General features: G+C 34.0%; 1 protein-coding gene and 1 long non-coding RNA gene across 2 annotated transcripts; both read left to right on the top strand.

Annotated features, from left to right (window-relative positions):
- LOC128891729 (uncharacterized) lies at positions 1 to 4843 on the top strand. The gene is made up of 5 exons (XR_008460903.1): positions 1 to 725; positions 1098 to 2712; positions 3398 to 3667; positions 3760 to 3794; positions 4104 to 4843. It is a non-coding gene; the product is annotated as an uncharacterized LOC128891729 (long non-coding RNA).
- A 14007-nt stretch (positions 4844 to 18850) lies between these two features.
- Positions 18851 to 21562, top strand: LOC128892481 (aquaporin AQPAn.G-like). The gene is made up of 4 exons (XM_054152923.1): positions 18851 to 19108; positions 20251 to 20535; positions 21157 to 21357; positions 21455 to 21562. Exons 1-4 carry the CDS (start codon positions 18851 to 18853, stop codon positions 21560 to 21562), a joined length of 852 nt encoding a protein of 283 aa, XP_054008898.1.
- The last annotated feature ends 465 nt before the right edge of the window (positions 21563 to 22027 follow it).

Here is a 22027-nt window from a genome sequence, read left to right as displayed (position 1 = left end):
GATACACCCCAAAATTAAAAAGCCTACAAAGAAATTCCCAGTAAATAAAGAATTCTTTGACGAAAAGAAATTTTCGAGCCACAAAAAATGCACAAAGTTCAGCACTTTCGCTAGTTCCAAGTGTATGCAGACCCTCACGATATCAAGGACGACGATAAGAGTTTCTCTGTAAGGTCGAACAAGTCTTCGACCACGACTTCCGGTCATCGCCTGCGAAGTCTGACGTTTACGGCTTCTTGCTGGCCGAGATCTCGGTAGTGATACGATTCGCAAGTGGGTCGTCATTGGATCGAATAAGGTATCCTCCCAGGTGAGTAGCGCGCGATGCGGTTAAAGTTTATCTAGCATCCTAACGCGTTAGTGTAAATTAACCGTCCTGGAAAAAGGCATCGCGAAAACTATTGTTCATCCGTCGTAAATCAATACTCGATCCTCTCAGACCTTCCAGCGGCCTATATCGGCGCCGTTAACTGACATTATAACGATGGCGAGCTCGCGTGCAGATAAAATCGCGACAATTAGCATACGTGAGGTCAGTCGATAGATTCAATGAGAAAGAGGTACGACGGAACGTCACACCTGCAATGTCTTGCACTCGTTGTGACGAACTGCACCAAAAATGTTCGAAAGCCTGGCAATCTATTTGCCAACGAACCGTCAACCGTCCACGTGAACTATCTTGTTGACTAACTCCATCCCTGGGACATAGAACTGGATCTTTAAAGGTACTTATCTCTTTTAATAGCGATGCTTCTTCAAGAAATTATCGCGGGCAATTAAAACGTTAAAGAAAAATGTTTCGAGAGCTTTGACCGATCATTTCCTAAACGTTCAATTTCTCTATTTGAAATTATCTTCCGAAATGTACAAATTAAATCTATGTAGATTGGTGGAATACGTTGGGATTGAATTATTATCCTAATTTGGGTAAAAGTTTCAAAAATTAAGAATTAATCCTAGCAATTGAATGCAAATTCTTTCTTTTTCAGTTGAAATTCTTTGTAGTATACAAGCTTATAATTATTCTATTATTATCTCATTGACAATAAGAGAAAATATTTAACTGTTGCAGAATATACATATAATTTATTTTTCAGAATTCAAGATGAAACCAGACATTTACTATGCGAAGGATCATGTAAAGCACATCGTAAAGATTGTAATATTCAAGAACATTCTTGTCATAAAATTGATTCGAGTAAAACGAGCAAAGACAAATAATAATAATAATACTGTAGGAGGTATCGGCATGCGTTTTGTTTATCCGTCATAAACTCTCCAAGGTACTACTCGATACATCTGCAAGATAAGGCAAACGATAGCGCTACGTTATACAAAATTCATAAGTGTGATTTATTGCATGTGCAGCGTATTGCATTCTCCCGTCGATATCTATAAATATATTACAGAAAAATCTGACTCGTTTATATTGTTCCACCAATTATATTTTCATTAATTACACGTTTCTAAATCTTATTCATTCTTTTTAATGATATTAATTCATTCTGATTACTTGATTTATTATTTATTAAGTCTTTAATTCTAGATTTTTATTCCAGTTATTTTATCTTCTTTTTCCATAGGAGTGTTGTTTCCTTTTGTTCAAAGATTTACGAATTTATATTTTTGGACAGAGGCTTGCCAAGGTTGGGTCGAAAGTTATACGAGCTAACGCATATATGCTCTAAATTGAGAACCGAAGAGGATTAGGGTGTGTTTAAGGCGAGGCGGCTGGTTTTCATTAAATCGACTCCTTAATGCTTGACACGAGCAGTTCCGATGCTCTCAGGAATCAATGCAATCATTATGATCCATCTTCGTACAATTACCAGACCTCGGAGATGGGTATAATTTTATACGAATAATAAATAACAAGTAACGCCAATGCATAGCAATTTGTTCATGTATTCACTCGAACAATTTCTTGAAGTAACTTCGTGCTATAAATCTCAATAAGTATTTCATCGCTATCTGCACTTGTCGAATTCTAATTTCAAGTTATATTGCGAAGCACCTTGAATGCCAATTATTCTTGTACCATTCCATATACGTGTCCTTATGTTGTAATTCAAAATTCAAAACTTTTTTAATAATTATTATGTCCATAAGAAAATGAATCTACAAAAGTAAATTTCCAATTACAGTAATTGCTTTAATGCTCAAGTAACTACATTTATTAAATATCTAGTTATGCATTGTGAAATATTTTATTTTATTGTTCAAATTCAAAATTTTACCGAACGTACTGGACGAAGCAACGTATTTCTTTAAAGTTTTCTTTATTAATTATTTAAAATTTCCACTTAAATACGAATTTTTGTAACGTCTGATAGAACGTACGTTTGATCAAACTTGAAATTTTTACAGAAAAACGTCCACCGCCGTCTCGTCCGCGCGTTTCAGGGCAATGTGGTTCATCGACATTGAAGAACAATTAGATTTCCGCGAAAAAGACGTCCCTACTGGGACGAAGATAATTGCTGGTAATGACCTGCGTGTACACGATGAAGACGACTGGCTGGGTGAAATGTAGAACGCAATATCACACACGCAAAGAAATACATTCTTATCAAAAGCATTCTTGTCTCGCAGAAAAACAGAGTTGACAGTGGAGTGCTCGCGAAAGGAGTGGTAATGATGATGATGATCCTGTTATACTATTTCCGAGAATGTCCATACGTGGGCTTTGGTTCACACGCACGCGCACGCATAGTGGGTAAAATATGAGAATTCTCTGTCAGTGTATCGCTATGTTTTGTATCTAACGTCTGGATGTCATCGAACTTTGCTATTTGTCGAAGAAAACTAAAGTTCTGGCCAACAAACGATCGTTTAGTTTAGTATTTATATTTTCTATTCGATAGAGTATCCATTTCAGGGAAAGAAAAGAAAAGCATCAGGAACTGTTTAAGATTTCTTTTTGTGCAGAAGTTATTTTAGAATAAGATAGTATAATAAACCCTGCACGAAAGCAGTTACTTAGAATTTCTATTAAACAGGATTTTATGCAAATTTATAACCTCATTAAATTTGAATTATTAAAAGGAATTCGTATCTGCTTCATTCCTTGATTATTACTAGTAACTTGGTTATTATAGTGACACAAATATCGCCTTTAATGCGATAAAGATTATAATTCATTTCTATTATTAATATCATTCTTAAACGTCTTAATTACCTATAAATAAGTATATGTAATTATGTATACATAAATGTATATTAACAAGGAGCATAATCGTATTATGAAACCTAGCCACAAAGGATTCAATAAATAATGACTAAATTTTATTATTGACAGTCAGGTGTTAACTCTTATACTAATTATAGCTTTACCATAAATGAGACGATATTACTGAAGGATGTGAAACACTCAATTAACATAATCATTTTCTTATAGCAAATCACTCAAGCTTTCATAACATAACGCAGCAAGTTGATCTCATTGAGGATGTTGATAAACGAATTAAATTACTCTCGTACAGAGAATCGACGGAGGCGTACACTGTAACGTTTTGAAATGCAAATTGGCAATTCGATCAATCCGTAACACAAAACGATTCATCCTGTATGATCATTTTTATATCTGCTTGTGATTAAACAGCAGACTGACTCACGAGAGAGAAATAGGTGTTCTCTAAGAATTTTTACAAGAAAAGTACAAGACCCAGTAATTATTGATTTTTATATAATGTTGTAAAGCGTATTTATCACACATCGAGATTTTTTAATGTTGAAAATATGATTACAGTTTATTTGCAGGACCTCTTGAAATATGGACCACGAAAAATCGATTTGTAAGTTGGTAGAATATAAATTTCATAAATCTTAAGCATTAGAAACCTTGTTATAAAAGGGATATTTATATATTTATGTTTGTCACATATTAATTTTAGCCAGTTCTTTTTATGTGTTAATGTAATAACCTCAATTCCAATGCATATTTACATATATCATAGATGATTGTATAATAAAACAAAGAGTTGAAACATAAATGAGTAAGTGATAGCTTATTCGAGACCGCAAAGTTATTATTCGTAATGCGAGAAATATTTGTTCTTAATGATGAAATTCCACCGTGTAGAATGTTTGACTATTAATTTCAGGTGGCTCTTAACGGTTTCTTTACTTCCTATGGACGTTATGCAAGAATACGTTCTAGCTCGGCATTGTCTGCATAGCAGAATATACGGTCTATGCACGCTTCCTTGTAAACCGTTAAATTTGCAGCCAATGATTCTGCACGTTCGATTGAACGCCAAGAGAGAATGCTGCACAAATATGGGGGTAAAGACAGCAACTTGTCAATGTAATAGGAACGCAGTGAGAAGGCAGGAAAAGATTGATGCGTACGAATCGTACGCGGAGAATTGTTAAATGAAATGCAATCGACTCGCGTTTGATTTAGTCGCGTCAATCAAGTTAATTTATTTAAGATCTCAATCACCTTTATGTGGTTCTCTTCAAAAGACACAAACTGCGATATAATTAAATAAAAATTACGTAATTATTTGATATAATTACACCTTTGACAAGCTATATTATATATTATATAGTCTAACTTATCAATACAACAAATCTGTCGTACATATTTTTCTATATCAATTTAGTTCTGTTTTTCAATATATACTCTTCTCGAAATATTAGCTTATACATTATTCATATAATAAAGCTTGGCATAGCAATAATTACGTAAAACACATTTTTACAAACAAGCTAACAAAGTAATTGATTTTTGTTTACACTAAGAAATAAAATAAAGTATTATAAATATTGTTTGTTGCTTCAAATAGTTGAGTTGTGAATTAAAGTTATATTATAAATAAATCTTTCGTTCCTAAGTATATTTACATAATCGACACGCTGATTTGTGAATTGATTTACAAATCACTTCTCATCAATATAATTGTAAAGACTCAAATCGTAGACAAGGTTGGGTCACAGTTCAATGAAACATGTCACGAACGTCAATCAACTGTACTAATAATGCATTTCACGAGATTAATTAACGAATGAGATAAGCCTTCTCTATTTTCTACCTCATATGATCTAAAATAGCTTTTATCGATCGTCAAATTTTTCCTTCGAGTTATCTCTTCATTCAACTGCCTTACTTTATTAAAAGAAAATACTTAAAAATTTCCTAATTCTTTTCAAAGCGTTTTTTTCATTCTTCTTTTTCCAAATAAAATCGTGAATCCATAATTTGTAACATTCTGCATCAAATTCTGTTCGATTTATATTTTTAAATTGAGAATGAAATTTTTATCACTCATAAATCCGAATACTTCTAGTAAAACACATTATAGCAGAAGTATATCTAGAGCACTTATGTATCAATTCTTTCGCAATTCTTGGCACTGTAAAAAGTTGCTTTCAATTTTTTTCGTTAATCCACGAAGGACGACGGTTTTGTGCTTGTAATGCTTACATAATTATAGCGGGAACAGTTTGAGTAGAAACAGTAACGCTGCATTACAGACACAATACCGTAAATACGAAACATCTGCGCTCGAGGAAATAATATAACGTGTATTTTTAATTAGCCATAGCAATATTTTACAATGAAAATTGGATATAAAAAAATTTAAAAAGTACTAATAATCAACTGATATGTAGACAGAAGAAATCGTATATAAAATTACAAATATCTTAACAAATGTTCACGATGCATGAAGCATTATTAAGTTTTTAACGGAAGGATACGTCTTCATTGTCAATAATATAAAAAAAAAAAAATTCAAAAAATTATTACAGTTGATTTTGAATTCCCTGGTTTTCTTTATCGAGAATCGAACGTACCGATTAGTCATGCTTGATGCATTCACGTGTAAACGTCTTTAATTCCACCGTGAATTATCTCTTATATATCTCGGAAATGTAACGTTACTAATTTGAGATAATGGACCAAATGTTCTCGGTATCGTTTTTGTAATTACTGTTCTTCTGGAGAATCATATAAATTTCATATAATAAAGTAAACGCTGCATAAGCACAGCTTATTTATCCATCAGTTTAAAACCACACATCTTTGAGCAATATCGGTTGCGAAGTAGTCGAATTTGACATACTCTTTACTTGTCATATCGAAACAAACCGTAAACCAACATTCGAAACGTTCATGTGAAAGCTAACTATGATCAGATTACAATCATCCATATTATTGTTTCAATATTTACCGGCAGTATTTATTATTAATAAGATAAACAGTTGCTCTTGCATTATTTTATGAATAAAAATAAAAATGTAGACACGTTATTAAAACATAACTTAAAAAGCACCTACGCAGCATAAATTTTTTTTTCTCAACAATTTGTGTCTTCAGAAGTTCGTTATTTCCAAACCTGTGTAAATTGGACTTACGTTTACAAGATGAACAGCTATTTATACATTAATCTTTGAATAAAGTCGCGCAAACAAATGGTTCACAGCAAAGAAACAAAAATTTATGCGTTCAATGGAGCCGCAGATAAATCGCAGTTGTGTCGCTTTTGTTCGCCAATCTGTTATTCGAATGAAGTGTTTTCCATTTTTAGCATTTCTATCGCAACGGGGAAAACGGGAAGCAGCGTCTCGAATGGCTGCAGAATCAAAACCGTGGTGTTACCTGGAGATCGTCGTCGGTTTTAATCGTGATATCCCTACTCTGGTACCAGCTACCCGAGTACCAGAGCAGTTAGATACCTACGTGAGACCAGCTGTTTTCTATGCTCGGCAGCCCCGACAGTTGTCTCTGAGTGACTCTTACGAAGAGTTCGTTTCTCTGAGAGCTGCTGTACTGTAAAGGTTGTGACAGAACCGGCACCTGAAAGAAATCACAGAGAAATCTTCGGAACGTTCATCTGGACGGACTACAGTCAACATCGCAGTGAGTTGCGACATTTTTCACCAGATATCAAATTTATTTTCCTATTTTGATTCGGCGCGCTTTCATCGCCGTAGATCGACGCTACTTGCTTCCGTTTAACACCGACGAAAGGCTGTACGAAAGTTCCTATTTAGGATTAAGTGTGACCGACAACACGAGCAAATTTACGAGTGTTACTTGTCGTTGATGGAATCATTAGTGACATCGAGGAAAAGACAGGTTTCTTCGAAATTTACTAAAAACGGAAAGTATACGAGTGACATAAGTCAGCGAATGACTATTCGGCTGTCAACATTAAAGCGTTAGTTGAAAATACGCATTTTACCTAGCATTGATTTTTATAAACAGCAAAATCTTTGTTTTTCTTCAGTGTTTCTAATTATTTCATTAATGAGTGTAGCAGGTATGCTACCACTAATTGAAAAACTGTCTGTCACAAACCGCGTTACATAAAGAAGGTTCATAAACATGCGATTATTCGCAATGTGTCTTTAATCTAGAGTAATTTTACGACATATTTATCAAATATAAGGTATTTTGTGAAAAATTGGGAATTAATGAGTCAACTTGTTTGCAGATCGTGGTTTAGATCATTAAAATTATTAAAAGAATTTTTCTTCATAGTTTTATTAATTTTCATTTGTGAGAAATTAATATGGCAAATCATATTTAAATTATTCATTTGCAATGTGCGTTATCTCCACCCTAATTAGCGTAACGTCACATTTCCATAATTGCTTATTTCATTACATGGTTGGTATGCATTCTATATTTTCATAATTAAGTATGATAATCCACTAGGTTTGTTTCTTAATAATAATAATATACTTCGTATTAAAAATATGCATTTTAACTAATGATTTGAAGATTCTATTTCTTTCAGTCTCTTATTAGACGGACTTTGCACATTTTGAGAATAAATTAACTAAAATTGGCAAAATTTTCACCTAGACAAAAAATTTCAAATAACAAATAAGTGGTCGAAATCATACAAAAAGTACAGTTTAAATTATACGATCAGTTTACGTTTCACGATTGACAAATTAAAGATAAAGTGAATAATTTTCCAATGAAATAAATGTTGGAATAAATAGTTACTCAGAGTTTCTATTCGTCACCTATCATTCGAAAAACTTTAATCCATTTCTGTATGCGACACGCAGTAGCCAACCTGCTAATTGCTGCAATTTATGCGAATAGATTTTGTTACTTTCGTTTTGATAAAGTAACGCAAGCGATTCGCGTTGTGTTTGAGCAGCAAATTTTCTCGCTCGAGATAATTAGAAAGGTTTGCGATTATACAACTCTGTACGGATTTTTCACACGAGTTGCACGCGTACCTACGTCGTGACTTGAAAAAATATTCGTGGATGATCAAAAGTATGCCGATGTCGCGTGAAGAATTTGCAATTGAAGCCATGCATTTTAAAATAGCGTTTCTAGAAAAAGAGTTTGATTTTTATTTACTTTCAATTCTTCATTAATATTTGTTATTCTTCCTATGGGTATTGCTTACGTGTACACCTTCGTTATGCTTATACTTCTAACATTGTCGGTTTAGCAGTGATTTTTAAAACTTCTACTATAAAAATATTTATTTTATTAGGATATTTCTTTTCGACTTATTTTAAAAATTAAATTTAACAAAATTTATTCATAGCGCGAATCATTTGATGTCGTTATTTGTATTTATAGCATCTTAAGAATGAGATTCCTTTATTGTTTCAAGTCTTATTATGGCGATGATCGAACGAAGGCAGTTTTAACCACGATTGGATTACAGGTATTATGTCCTTTTCAAAATTCTATAAGAATAAAAGTAATCTCATATTAGTCGTTTAAAACGAAGTTAATGCCACAAATAAACTAAACATATTATAATAAATAGAACCATAAAAGTAACAGGGTTTCTAATTTATTTTTGACGATGATTTGCAATGAAATTGACCAAAAAGTTAATATATCAGGTCGTCCTAAAAGCTTATGTCACTTATATTTCTGCTACTCAAATTAATATGTAAAACATATCCTTAAGTGTTAAAAAAAAGAAAGGTAATCTCTCTCATTTTACAATATTCTCCCATCTTTCTGACATAGTCACTATAAAATTTCTGTAGTTTCTTTAATTATCAAATATCAAATATTTACATATTATTATATACATTTTTATTCGTTTGTAAGCAAAGAAAGTTAAAAAAAAAAACAGAAACAATATCAACAATCACGAACATTGTAGTTACTTTGCAATAAAAACTATTGTCTCAATGTCCTCTTAAAATACCAGTAACGTAAAAAATAAACAGGAAAATAGAGGATTTCGAATTAACGAACATAGACGGCCCAGTTTACTCGTATTGTGTCAAAGATGGACTCCGGCTGTTTAGGAATTCATGGCTTCGATAGTCGCTCGGGCGATGGACGGTGATAATTAGAAGTCGTTGGCAGGTGTCGCGTGTTCTTAGAATAGTTTCATGAACGTAAAAATTGGGTTAACCAAACAACAACAGTTATTTTGCATTCCGTCTACCGAAAATTTCGAAACGTGGTCTGGTGACAAGTTCGTGGAGTGACAGTGGAACGAGCCTCTATTACCTCTAATGAAAAGTAGAACGAGTGGATTACCGGTCGGACCGGGAGTAGCGTCCGTATCAGATAAGTAGTGTAGTTCTGAGTTACAGAACGTTCCGGGGGAAAGAAAACGTCCGTAACCGCGGAGAAAATGAATCCACGGAGTGCGACAGAGAATTTAAAGCTTCGCGAGCAGAAAGCTCGAGCAACTTGAACGGCTGCTAGCGACATAATTGTGGTTATTGAAGTACAAACAGGGAGAATTGAAACGTAAATACAGAAGAGACCACTGGGAATAATAAATAAACAGTTTGAAGATCGGTTTAACAAGATAAGCATTCGTGTGTATACAAATTCAAGGATGATTACCTTTGCAGTTTCGAACTAGTATTTTACATTTCGACTCTTTCTGTTATACAGTTAGTTACAGTGGGTGCAGAATGTATTCGTACACCGATCAATTTCCCAAAAAATTTTTCTGTGAAATTGTAGTTCATTAACTTCTTTTTTTATAATCAATGATATTTTACATATTCTCGAAAGTCTCTCAGATAGGTATAGTCCAAACAACATTTACTAGTTAATATAATTTGTGAAGTGAACAAAATAAAATGCGAAAAGTAGGTACAAGTATAGAAGCAATAAGTATTTGTACGATTCTTATGACGAACCATTTACAGGAGAGTTTGTAACGTAAACACATTAGTGTTTTCCAGGAAAAGTTCTTTCCAGGAAAGAAGTTCTTTCCAAATTCTTTCCAGATTTCCAGGAAAGTACTTTTAAACAGTTGTGCGAATATTTATCGCTTCAACATTTTTATCGATTAATTGTTTTTTTTTTTGTAATCTATCTATTCTAGAGATTTCCGAGAATATGTAGAATGTCATTGTTTATAAAAAATAAGTTAATAAATTACAATTTTACACAGTTTTTTTGGAAATTGACCGGTGTACAAATACTTTCTACACCCACTGTAAACTTCTGAGTCTATAAACGTTACGATTGAATTTAATAAATTGACGTACATGAAGGTATATGTTATTAAACATACGAACTCCATGACATTTATATATTATTATACTACTTGTAATATAATATTTTATGTGCTCTTCATATTTACTAGAATATTTATACATTATAATGAAAATATTCTTCTATATGGAATACGATATTTCCTTAGTGCTCGATGACTGTTTCGTTTTCCCCGACTCGACCAGACTAACGGTCTAATTGTTTTAATCGTGAACTTGAGAAAAGCGTCCTGTCTTATCGCAGAGTATTAGAGCAATAAGCAACATCATCAAATATCATCGGAAAAAAAATTTAAATAACGCTTTATCCACGGCCAAAGAAACGAGGGTAAGAGAGAAAGAGATGATGAGAGATAAGGAGAGATATCGCGCACCTGTACTGTGAACCATATAGGGATAACGACCATCGTATCCGAGACGGTGCGACGATAAATCGCAGAAGACGTAACGGGTGATTTATGTGAAATCGACCGGTTTTCGCTGCTTTTGCGGAATGACCGAAGGGTACAGAAAAATAAAGACACGGTCAGAACTATGGACGAATGCTTTTAGCGTAATTACTGTACCTAGGTGAGAGCCGCTGATGAGTCTTATAGATCTCTTTCCGTCTCTGCTTTAGCGTGGATTGAAACTGTTCGAAATCACGAAATTCGAAGCAGGGATAACAGTGATATCGAAGGAATTATCTTTACAGCTTACAGATGTTATAATTAAATTTAATGAATAATTTGAATTGTCTCGGCCGTAGAATTTTTTTATAGGGATTTGTATATTATGAATAAATTTTAAATGTAACATTGAATATTATTATTCGAATAAAGAGGGACTTAATCAAAATAGAGGCGGGGAAAAAGAGCAATGAGCTTTGAAGGACGCATAGAAGAGTCAGGAAAGCTATTGGTTAAAGAATGTTGGAAGGAAATAAAAGACAAATTAGAGGAAAATAAAAGTGAATGGGAAGGAAAGAGGAAACGATATTACGAGAGAAATGGATATTTATGCGAAGACATAGAATGAGAGAAGCAAGAACAGAAATAAGGAAAACAATATCCAAAAGAGGTAAAGATGTACTAATGCACTTCATGAGAAATACCCCATTTGTAACAATTCTGTAATCGAAGCAGGGAAATTGCTTTGTTTAACCAAATAAATATATTTCGAATTTATATGTGATAATTATTCGTGGAATGTTTTTCTTTAAACAGTTATATGTATTTTATTTCATATACAGCTTGCACATATGTAGAGAATATTACTTTTCTTGCAACAGTTAAAATTAATGTATCTCTGCAGCAGCCAAAGAATTTTTCATTTACATATTTCTACCCTTTGTCTTCAATGTGAGGATTCGGAAGCTCATTCTAAACAAGTTGCAAGTTTAAAAATCATAATTTACTCCACAAAAGTTAGCACCGTTCTTCCAACAGCTACGAAATCAACAATCCTTTTAAATATCTTCAAATCTCTCGAAACACGTTCAAACCTAGTCAAAGACGTATCTTTTCGCTGAAACCTAGAATGTTACTCCAAAAAATTTTCCACTGGGCACGAAATGACCCAGCCGAGACTAAGAAACAATGAGAGCTAGAAGAGGTTCGTTCCGTGCAAGCATTTCAGGAAGTGCCGAAGATAACTATGCGATAGTTCGAAGAAAAGAATAACGTGTACCGTTGAAGTCTTCAGTCAGTCGCATTTGAAAACTTGCAGTGTCGACAGTGTAGACAATAATATTCCGGTTTTCTTACTTGCAGTAAGTACCAAAACATCGGTGCTACGTTCAACGATTTCCCTTTGACATTCCAAGCATGTTTCATGTTTACAACACGAAAATTCATTGCACCTCAGTTTGGAAATATTAAGAGTACAAACGTATTTTTCGTCCTATAATAAATTATCACAGAATAATTTTAAATAGCATTCTTATATTTTTTTATATCGAATACATAGCGTCGATTAATTCACGTCACTGCATTCCCTTCTAATGTACCGGTATTGAAAGTATTTTAAAATGATCTGTAACCTTAAGTATACATTCATGGCAATATTTATGATTTACTTATTTCTAGTGTAAAGGTTCGCCTATGTGTAAACAAACACATTTCAGATTATATAGTAAAATTTTGTGCATAGAATAAATGCACGACTTTTTGTATGAAACATGCCAGATTGCACAAAAGAGAAAGATTATTCCTATGTTGTTATTCGTGACGCCTCTCTAATTATTCTAATTCGCCATGTTACGGATAGATGTTACTCTCACTTAATTCTTAGAAAATACGATTAAGCAGAGGTCAATTTTATTTTTGAGTCACTTACTATTTATATAAATATGTTACTTTGTATTAAAAAATAATTTTAAAGTGCACATCTCAATGTATGCGAGGCTTGAGGACGTTAAATTCGAAAAAGAGTAGCTCGGTTGACAATGAATGTTCAAAAACAACGGGTCCGTCGTAAAAGCCATGAATTTCGGGAATGTCGTGAATAACAATCGTGAAAATAGATTGCGTTGCGCACGGTGAAAAAATAATCTTGGGGCATGATATCATCGGAAAAATCGAACACCCCCGCGTCGAGTTAACGCGAGTTTAAACGACATCTTTAACGATTCCCATTTGCGTAATCCACCTACCAGATGTCACGACGAAAAGGCGTTAATCTAACAGTTTCATATTCAGTAATTTATTGACGCAGCCTCTAGTTAACCAATTTAGATTTTATGAGCGTACGATCTGCGCAAAAATCAAACGAAACCGGTCGGCGACGACCGATGTAATTTATCGCTTCGATGAAAGGATGTCGTTTGCTCGATGATGAATTTACTCCGGACGCGGAAAACTGATGAAAAACGATTCATTGGCGGTTGACTAGCGGCATTTTAATTTTCATATGACAGCATCACGTAGTTGAAATAATCCGCGTGACTAGTGGGTATGCTTCAAGCATGCGCATAGATAAAGCAGTCGCGCTTATAGTTAACGCTAAACCCGCTAAACCTACCACGACTGGTCAAATGACTGTTTTCAAACATTTGTATACAGTTCTTGTATACAATGTGTAAATTATATACAATTTTTTCATGCATTATCCAATTTAGCACCACGAGAAATATGTTTGAATTCAATTGAAAAAAGGATCTTTAAAACTAGTCATTTGTTTGATTACAGTAGAAATAGGTACAAATGAAACGTTGGTAGGTTCAGTGGTAAATCTTCTAAAAATCTTTGATATAGCAAACGTCTTTTATTTAAAATTGTTATTCTTCTCAATTATTAGATACCATAGAAAAAATGTTATTTATTGATTTTCATATTTACAGGGAGTGATTTAAGTAATTGATATGTTATGACATAGTAAAATCGGATGCAAATGATTAATAGAAATATATAGCACGGGGTTATTAATCATTTTTAATGATCAAAGATAGATTTTATTTCAGCAGTAATCAAAGGTGTGTCAGGAAGAAGATGATTAACACTCTCTTCCTCAAAATTGTTGTTTTCAAAGCTATTATTTTTTTTATAATAGTGACAAATTTTTATAGTTAATGACAAGAATAGTTCAATCACTAATACATCGACTTTTGAATGAATTAGTGTAAAAAAAATCACGATAATTTCAGGCCAATAGAAAATGTGACGGTTCTTTATGTATTTTTCAATGTTTTCCTTTCGCAAATGAATAAGTTCATTAAGAGTCATTCAATAAACAATTGTTTTTTCTGTTTTCAATAAAATCATAGATACTGAATACTATACAAGAATAATTACATCGGAACACATTGCTTCGATCGTTGGAAATCGTGATGATGAAAAAATGATTATAATTGAAAGCAACAATCTTTATGCAGGGTCATATTGAGTATCGGTAACAAAAAAGGAATGTATCGATTGAGGAAAAGCCAGCTGTAAATAATATCGTGCATGAAGCGTGCGTCGCGGTGTAGACGTGATATGAGAACGTCGTCTTTCGCTTAGCGCACGGATGATCTCACCCGAATTAAATCCATCATTGGATCAGCTAATACGGTCCTTCCCGCGAAACAAATACAACGCGCACGTTTCATATTAACCCAGATAAGGTTGATTTTTTTTTAAATATCGTACCATAAGCAGTTTGTATACGACATATGTGCATTATTAGCCACGTAACATCAACAGGCTCTCCTGGAAGTGCATACGTCAATCTAACGTATCTAATCTTCGTAATTTATATTCGAAGTAGAAATTTCATACGGCCTGTCACGTGTAGTGTATATGTAATGTATCATGTTAACTTTATGCATTGATGATAACGAATAATATGGAAAACATACAAAAATTATACATAATGTATACAGAATATGTTTGATTAATTAACCTCTATGGATCTGGGTAACTTTCAGATCACACGCTAATATATCGAGATTTTACCAAATAATTTTAGTTTCTTTTTGCAAAATTACGCATACGTCTCTGGTAACCAATAACAATATTAATGACGGTTGACAGCACCATCAAATTGAAATATTAAAATAAATGCCTTGCAAGTTGTTTACAGAAAATAAAAATTCGACCCATAGAGGGTTAACATAATAACTTTAGTATTTCGTTTCGAATACATGCATGTACTTTTTGATTATGTTTAGCATATATTTATCGTATTCATGACTGAATATAGACCTGGAAATTCAAATAGATAAATTTGGACGCTTGAAGTTGCTTTGAAAAAACGAAAGTCATATTAAAAATCATTAAAGGAGCAGGATCAGATTTGATTAATACGTGAAAAGATATTTTCTCAAAATACCAAGGTGAAAGTCAAGGTATCAAGGGAGATACATTTGCCATGTAGTCTGCCGAACAATCAGGGTTTTAGCAAGCTGTCCGCAACTTCTTCAAGCCTGATGTAGAATTTACTGTACGTGGACTTTAAGATTATTTTTTACTACAAAATAATTTCTGCAAATAAGTGTCCTATAGTAATTATTGATTTTCGTTCGAGAATATTTCGCCATCTGTCAAAAAACATTGCAAATAGTTTATCATTAATCATCATAGTAGGATCAAGAGCAAGTATTTACATTGATATTTTTATTATGCAACGTGCCTTATTTCACTTGAAAATTATATTTAATTCTTAGACGAAATTTTCGATTAATAATCTGAGATACGTTGAATTAAATTAAGACGAATAGCAGACGAAGAAAAAAATATTCAGATTTAATGTGGATAATATTTCTCAGGAAATTTAAACTATATTTACAATAACATTCTCTGCAACGGCACATGTGGTTTTTCGTTTTCTTTATTATTTTCTGAGAAAACTTCAAAACCTGTCGGTTCTTCTTCTAGAAAATTTATATTTTTTTCTTGTGGACGCTTATCATTCTTACAAAATCAATATTTAAAAAAATTTCTAGATGCACCGATAACTATATTCATGCAGTACCTAAAAATTTGTATTTCTTTCAAATGTGATGCTAAGAAATTCGGATAGTATGGTACGAGAACGTCTATATTTCCTATATAAATTAACCGTGAAAATTGACAGAAATATTGTTCGACGTACTGCCAACATCCATGTAAGACATGTATACTAGATACTCCATATTGTCAGAAAAAAGATGTCTAAATATAAACATTTGAGCTGTGCTCTTTGTGTAAGACCTAATCTAGCAGGACCCTTTGTATCCTTAGATGAAAAGTAGTGTTCTCTCTTATACGAACACTGACTACTACAACGTTATAACCTTCGTTCCCATGAAAAATAATAAATTTCCAAAATCTGGTCTTAATATAGACTGCCTCTCAGATATAGAAACATATAGAACTATATCTATTCGTTCGGTGAATTACTCCTCGTTCGATTGGCACCTACCGTCACCGTTACTCTCAATTCCATCGGTACGGAGGTGGTTCTAATTTCTTGAAGAAGGTCGGCTATAAAGTGTCTCGTAGATAAGACGAAAATGAAGAACGAGCGAAAGACGAACGACCCAGATTTCCGCAAAGATGTTCGCGTCGCGTACGAAAGACGTTAAACGCAACGGCGTGGGTGACGATTAACTTCGTGTAGATTGTGGCGGGAACGATTAAATAATTCGTGGCGATAGGGACCGGCTGTCGCACTCGTCGAGGATATGACCATCTGCATGCGTAATGCAACCTGGATGCGTCGCTCGTTAACGTAACGTTCCGTTTCACTCGACGTACGTAATTCGTAACGGTGCTGTACCTACACACGTTGAGCGTGTCCTCGATCTAAATCTATGACCCGAGTCGAGGGAACTGTTAAACGATCGAACAGCTTCGTTTTCGAAACGGTTAACCCCTCTACGCTGATAAGGGAGGCACTCAGCGTCGAAAAGTATCCGACAACGAACATTTTCCAAACTTTTATCTCAATACCTACTGATAATTCGCGTGTATTCCCTCCCTCAAGCATTCGCGGTCATATGTCGAACGAGGATCGATGGAAATGTACCGAATTCGGAAAATCTGAACTGCGAAGCCGATAACGAGTCTTTCAAAAGCCACACATTTGGCGAGTTCATTTATTGAATTGGTTAAATGAATATCTGCCGCTTCTTGGTTTGAATACCATTCCATTCATTATCACTTCTAGTACACAACAAATAGTGTAACCAAGTCGCAAGTTCTTCTATCGAGAGAATGAACGACATGTGGTATTAAACTGTCAACAAGGTTTTAAGATAACAAGTTATCGAGGATTGTTTTCATGTATAATCCAGCTTAATCTATAGGTGACAAACCCAGTCACAAACATTCCGTCAATCATGTGTGTAAATATTGTACCATCAATGCCCAAAGAACTCTGCGTCATCCTAGCTTCAATGTCTTTCACGAAATTTTCTAAACCTTGCCCGATCTTATCATTCCCTCTGCTCTTCGTATGATCTTCAAAGCTATTATGCGCGTGATTTTCGGTTACCTATTGAGGGGTATCCTTTTAGATTTCCACAGGCTTAAAAAGAAGAAAATCGGGAATAATAAATCGTGTTTGAGACTTTTCAGTGATTCAGCGATACTCACCTCATTTGGGCACTTCATCTTCATACATATTTGTATATTTAATTTCTATTGGTAAACGAATGTTTCATTTACACGTTCAAGACTATCCACTTTATGTAATAAAGACTTCAAATAAAATAAATATATAGGGTGCGTTATGCAATTGGAATATATATTCCCTATTCCTTTGAAGATAGAAATAAATGGTAGAGAAAAATGTTGAATGCTATAACAAGCTGTATCTCCTCGCGACAGCGTTTCCTTTGTTACATTGCACTTTTTTCTTTAATAGAATTATGAATGCTTTGTGCTTTACATAAATCCATTCCTTGAATTAAAAAATTCATACTTGGTTAGATATTCTATATTTCACTTCGGAAAATTGCTCGTGTCCATTTCTTTCCGTGAATAATTTAAAACTAGATACGAAATATTTTTTACGATATTAATTTTTCGACAAAAATTTGTTAAGACTTCTTTTTAGGTAGAATGATGAGAAGAATTGATTTCAGTAAACAAAAAAAAAAGAAGGAAACGCAGGGATTCCTTTAAAAAAATCTAGTGGAATTGTACCGGGCAGGTGCATCGTTGCACGTATGAAAATAATGAGGTCACAAGAGGATAGACCTTGTTATAGCGTTCACCATTTTTCTCTATCGTCTTTTTCTATCTCCAACGAAACAGGAGATACTACACGTTTTAAATGCGTAATATACTTGGTAGTATTTGCAATATTCAAATATTGACAAAGCGTAAAGCATTTTGTGCGTCACACATGAGGCATGGATAGAGGTTTTTTGAAACTAGAACGGAAAACAATATATACAATCAGTGTAATAAGTATTTGTACAGGAACCATTTATATTAAATGGGTTGCTGTACGAATACTTCTTACATTGACTTCATATTTGAGAAAATATGTTTTCTTTACTTTGTTATAAAAAGAATAACTTTTATGGAAAGGTAATAAGAAAAATAATAAAATCCATTGAAAATCGAACAATTTATGGACTAGTCCATTTTCACTTCCACAGTTTTAGTTATTCATGGTGTTCTACTTATTCGCGATTTTCTTTGGCATAACTTTAACGCATTCTGCACCGTGGTTCAATTTTCTTTATCGACGTTAAGTGAAAAGCTTCGTATGCCCTTTGAAATTCATTCCTTCGCCAAAAGTGACTCAAGAACTGTTATCGAGCAAACGGAAGTCACAGGCGCCGCGAAACTATGCGAAAAAGTAGACATTGCTTTTTATGGGTGAAACATAGGCTACCGCGAATGTTAGTTGTTCCTTTTATTACATCAATACGCTACAATGTACTTGAGGTTTTTAAGCGGCTGTACGATGATTAATCGACCGTCTTACTCCGCAGATGGCGAATTTAAAGGCAGCTTTGGGTACGAGTGAACTTACCGATATGAAGGCTGGCCTTTACCGAGCACTGGTAGCGGAATTTCTAGGCACAATGCTGTTGAATTTCTTTGGTTGCGGAGCCGTCATCACTGCAAACGTTGTTGCCATAAGCCTTTCCTTTGGCCTAACGGTGGCTGCCGCGATCCAAGGTATCGGGCACGTTTCTGGCGGTCACATCAATCCTGCCGTCACGTTCGGTTTAATGGTTGTAGGCAAGGTCAGATATTACAATGTGATAATTACTGTTACATCGTCATTTAAACCCCAACGCTTAATTAGCTTGGTCTCTGAGAGGAGAATCTTTGGGAATTTTTAATACGAAAATGACCAAATGCAGAAAATTTAAACTTGAACATACGTGTATATATGTATGTCGCAGGGAAATGATAAAAATAGAGATTTGATCAAATCCCTAAGGTAGATGATCAATTCACGGGAGGTGTTAAAATAAGAACTCTGCGAGGTCATTTCCCTAAAGAAAGTAAGTGATTTGATCAAATCCCTTGAATGTTTTAGTGAAAAGATGAAATAATATTGTTTAGATATTAAAAGTATTAATTTAGTAAATCATGCGTTATTAAGTGTAGAGTAGGTAATACAACAGTAGTCGTAGAAACATAAATTATTTATTAATTACATTCCCTAAAAAATATTCTTTTTGTTTTTTAAAATATCAGCTTATGTACCTATTTCTTCTGCTAATTAGTCTCGAATAAATAATTTATGTTTCTATGAGTATTGTTGTATTACCTATTCTACTTTTAATAACGCATGATTTACTAAATAAATACTTTCAATATCTAAACAATATTATTTCATCTTTACACTAAAATAGTTAAGGGATTTGATCAAGTCACTTACTTTCTTTAGGGAAATGACCTTACGGAGTTGTTATTTTAACATCTCCCGTGAATCGATCATCTACCTTAGGGATTTGATCAAACCTCTATTTTTATCATTTCTTTGCGATATATATACTGCGTGTACATCTTGCTGAAAAACTACTAGTCTGATAGATTTTATATTCTCACAAAATGTTATCATACGTACTGTTTAAAGTGAGAGATTCTCGATATTTTAATATATTTACTAGATATGCATTTGTTAGACTTGCATATCGAGTGAAAAATTGTGATTTTGCAATTTATAATAATATTGCTTTTGTAATAACTACTTAGAGCACGTAATAAATATTACGATCTCTCTGACTCTAGCGTAGGCAGTATATGTACACGCAAAATTAGAATTTTAGAAATCAGTTAGAAATGTATATATTTTTCCCAAATTCATGAATTTATAAAATATTCTTCTCGAACCAGCAACGTTAAAGTTAATATTAAATTAATTTTCATTGCTCAGGTACCAATAATTAGAGGATTATTGTACGTCTTAGCTCAGAGCATAGGTGCGATAGCAGGATCCGGTGTGTTGAGGGCACTGTCACCTGAAAGAATGGAGGCTGCGTTAGGTGTAGTGTCCCTTTCCGCGGGTGTAACACCTGTCCAAGGTTTTGGTATAGAATTTTTCCTTGCCTTCATATTGGTCCTCGTAGTCTGTGGCGCATGCGACTCAGCTAAGCCACAAAGTCAGGGAATAGCGCCTCTCATAATTGGACTTGCTGTTACGGTTGGCCACCTTGTTGGGGTAAGTTCATTTTAATTATTTACTTTTCTATAATCGAATCGAAAAAAGAATCGACTTGGAAGACCTTCCACCATTGATCCAAATGGAGACAAATTTTCCTTCCAGTTTGACAACGATTATTAGTAGACTGCAGATCTTTATGCAAAATAAAATCTTCGCGAACGTGCCTACAAAAATTGAACCTAAATAGGAATTTATTTTATTCTGCAAATATTACAACATGAACTTCACTTTCAATCTTTTTTATATTCTTGCATATTGTTTGCATTTTGTAGGTTCTTGCAAATTCAAATTTCCTGTAAATGCATAAAGATCCGCAGTCTAATTATTAGTAATACCATTGACTCTTTAGTCCATGAATTTTGTTTTATCCTTAGGAAAAGAAATTATATCTTGACTATTTTTATATACGCGTGTATTAATTAATACTCGAGTAAAGTAATATGTGACTGAAACTGTAGAGCTAAGAGATGTTCTTATATGGAAATATCATGCACTTTCCTATAAACATGTCTCAGTTAATTTCACAGTAATTGCTTTTATTGTGTTTCTAATAAATATATAAATGTAAACAATTATACTAAGGTAACTAGTTTATCTTTACCTGTATCGTTTCAACAGGTACCAAGAACTGGAGCTGGAATGAATCCCGCACGATCATTAGGTAGCGCTGTCGTGATGGGTGCATTCGATGACCATTGGGTTTATTGGACTGGTCCGATTCTTGGTGGAATGGCGGGTGGATTAATTTACGCGCATGCAGTTGGTCCTGCGAAGGAACCGGAAGGCCAGTACTCAACTGTTGCAAGAGGAGAGAAGGAGGTAAGGTGAACGGTGAAAAATCCGTCAAGAGGAATTCATTACGCCCAGTTCCCAATTTCAACCATTAACTAATGACATCAATTGTATATAATCTCAGATAGCACAGGGACATCTTATGTACGTCTATAAGACGTCCGGTGCCGGACGTTCGGGACGTCCTATGGGCGTACAGATAACGTCTAAACGTCCCCTGAACGTCCTGTGAACGTCCCTGGAAAGTCCCAGTTACATCGTAGGAGGTTTCTGTGACGTCCGGCGTGGACATTCTATGTACGTCCCTGGGACGTCCGATGTGGACATTCCCAGAACGTTCTCTGTACGTCCCTGGGACGTTCAGTGTGGACATTCCCAAAACGTTTTCCGAACGATCGAAATGAACGTTAAAATGAAATTTATGTTTAGAAGATGCGTGTATTGAATATTTGGACAATGTTGAATAAATTTCGAAAATTGAGATTTAAAAAAAATTAAATTTTAATTTTATATATTTTCTTTCATTTGTTGGTAGATTTTAATTAACTGTATTTATTTCTTGTAACTGGATTCCATGAAAACAACGAACAAATCTTTTTCAATTTTTATTTACACCCCCGGCGGGATTCGAACACTCACGATTTTCGAACTATAAAACGCAACCTGTTTCCTCACTTACTCATAAACGTCTTTGCTA

This window comes from Hylaeus anthracinus, unplaced genomic scaffold, assembly GCF_026225885.1.
Source record: "Hylaeus anthracinus isolate JK02 unplaced genomic scaffold, UHH_iyHylAnth1.0_haploid 12002, whole genome shotgun sequence".
In the NCBI taxonomy this organism is placed as follows: domain Eukaryota; kingdom Metazoa; phylum Arthropoda; class Insecta; order Hymenoptera; family Colletidae; genus Hylaeus; species Hylaeus anthracinus.
The sequence above is the reverse complement of the archived record's forward strand: the minus strand, read 5'-3'. Positions and strand labels throughout refer to the sequence as shown.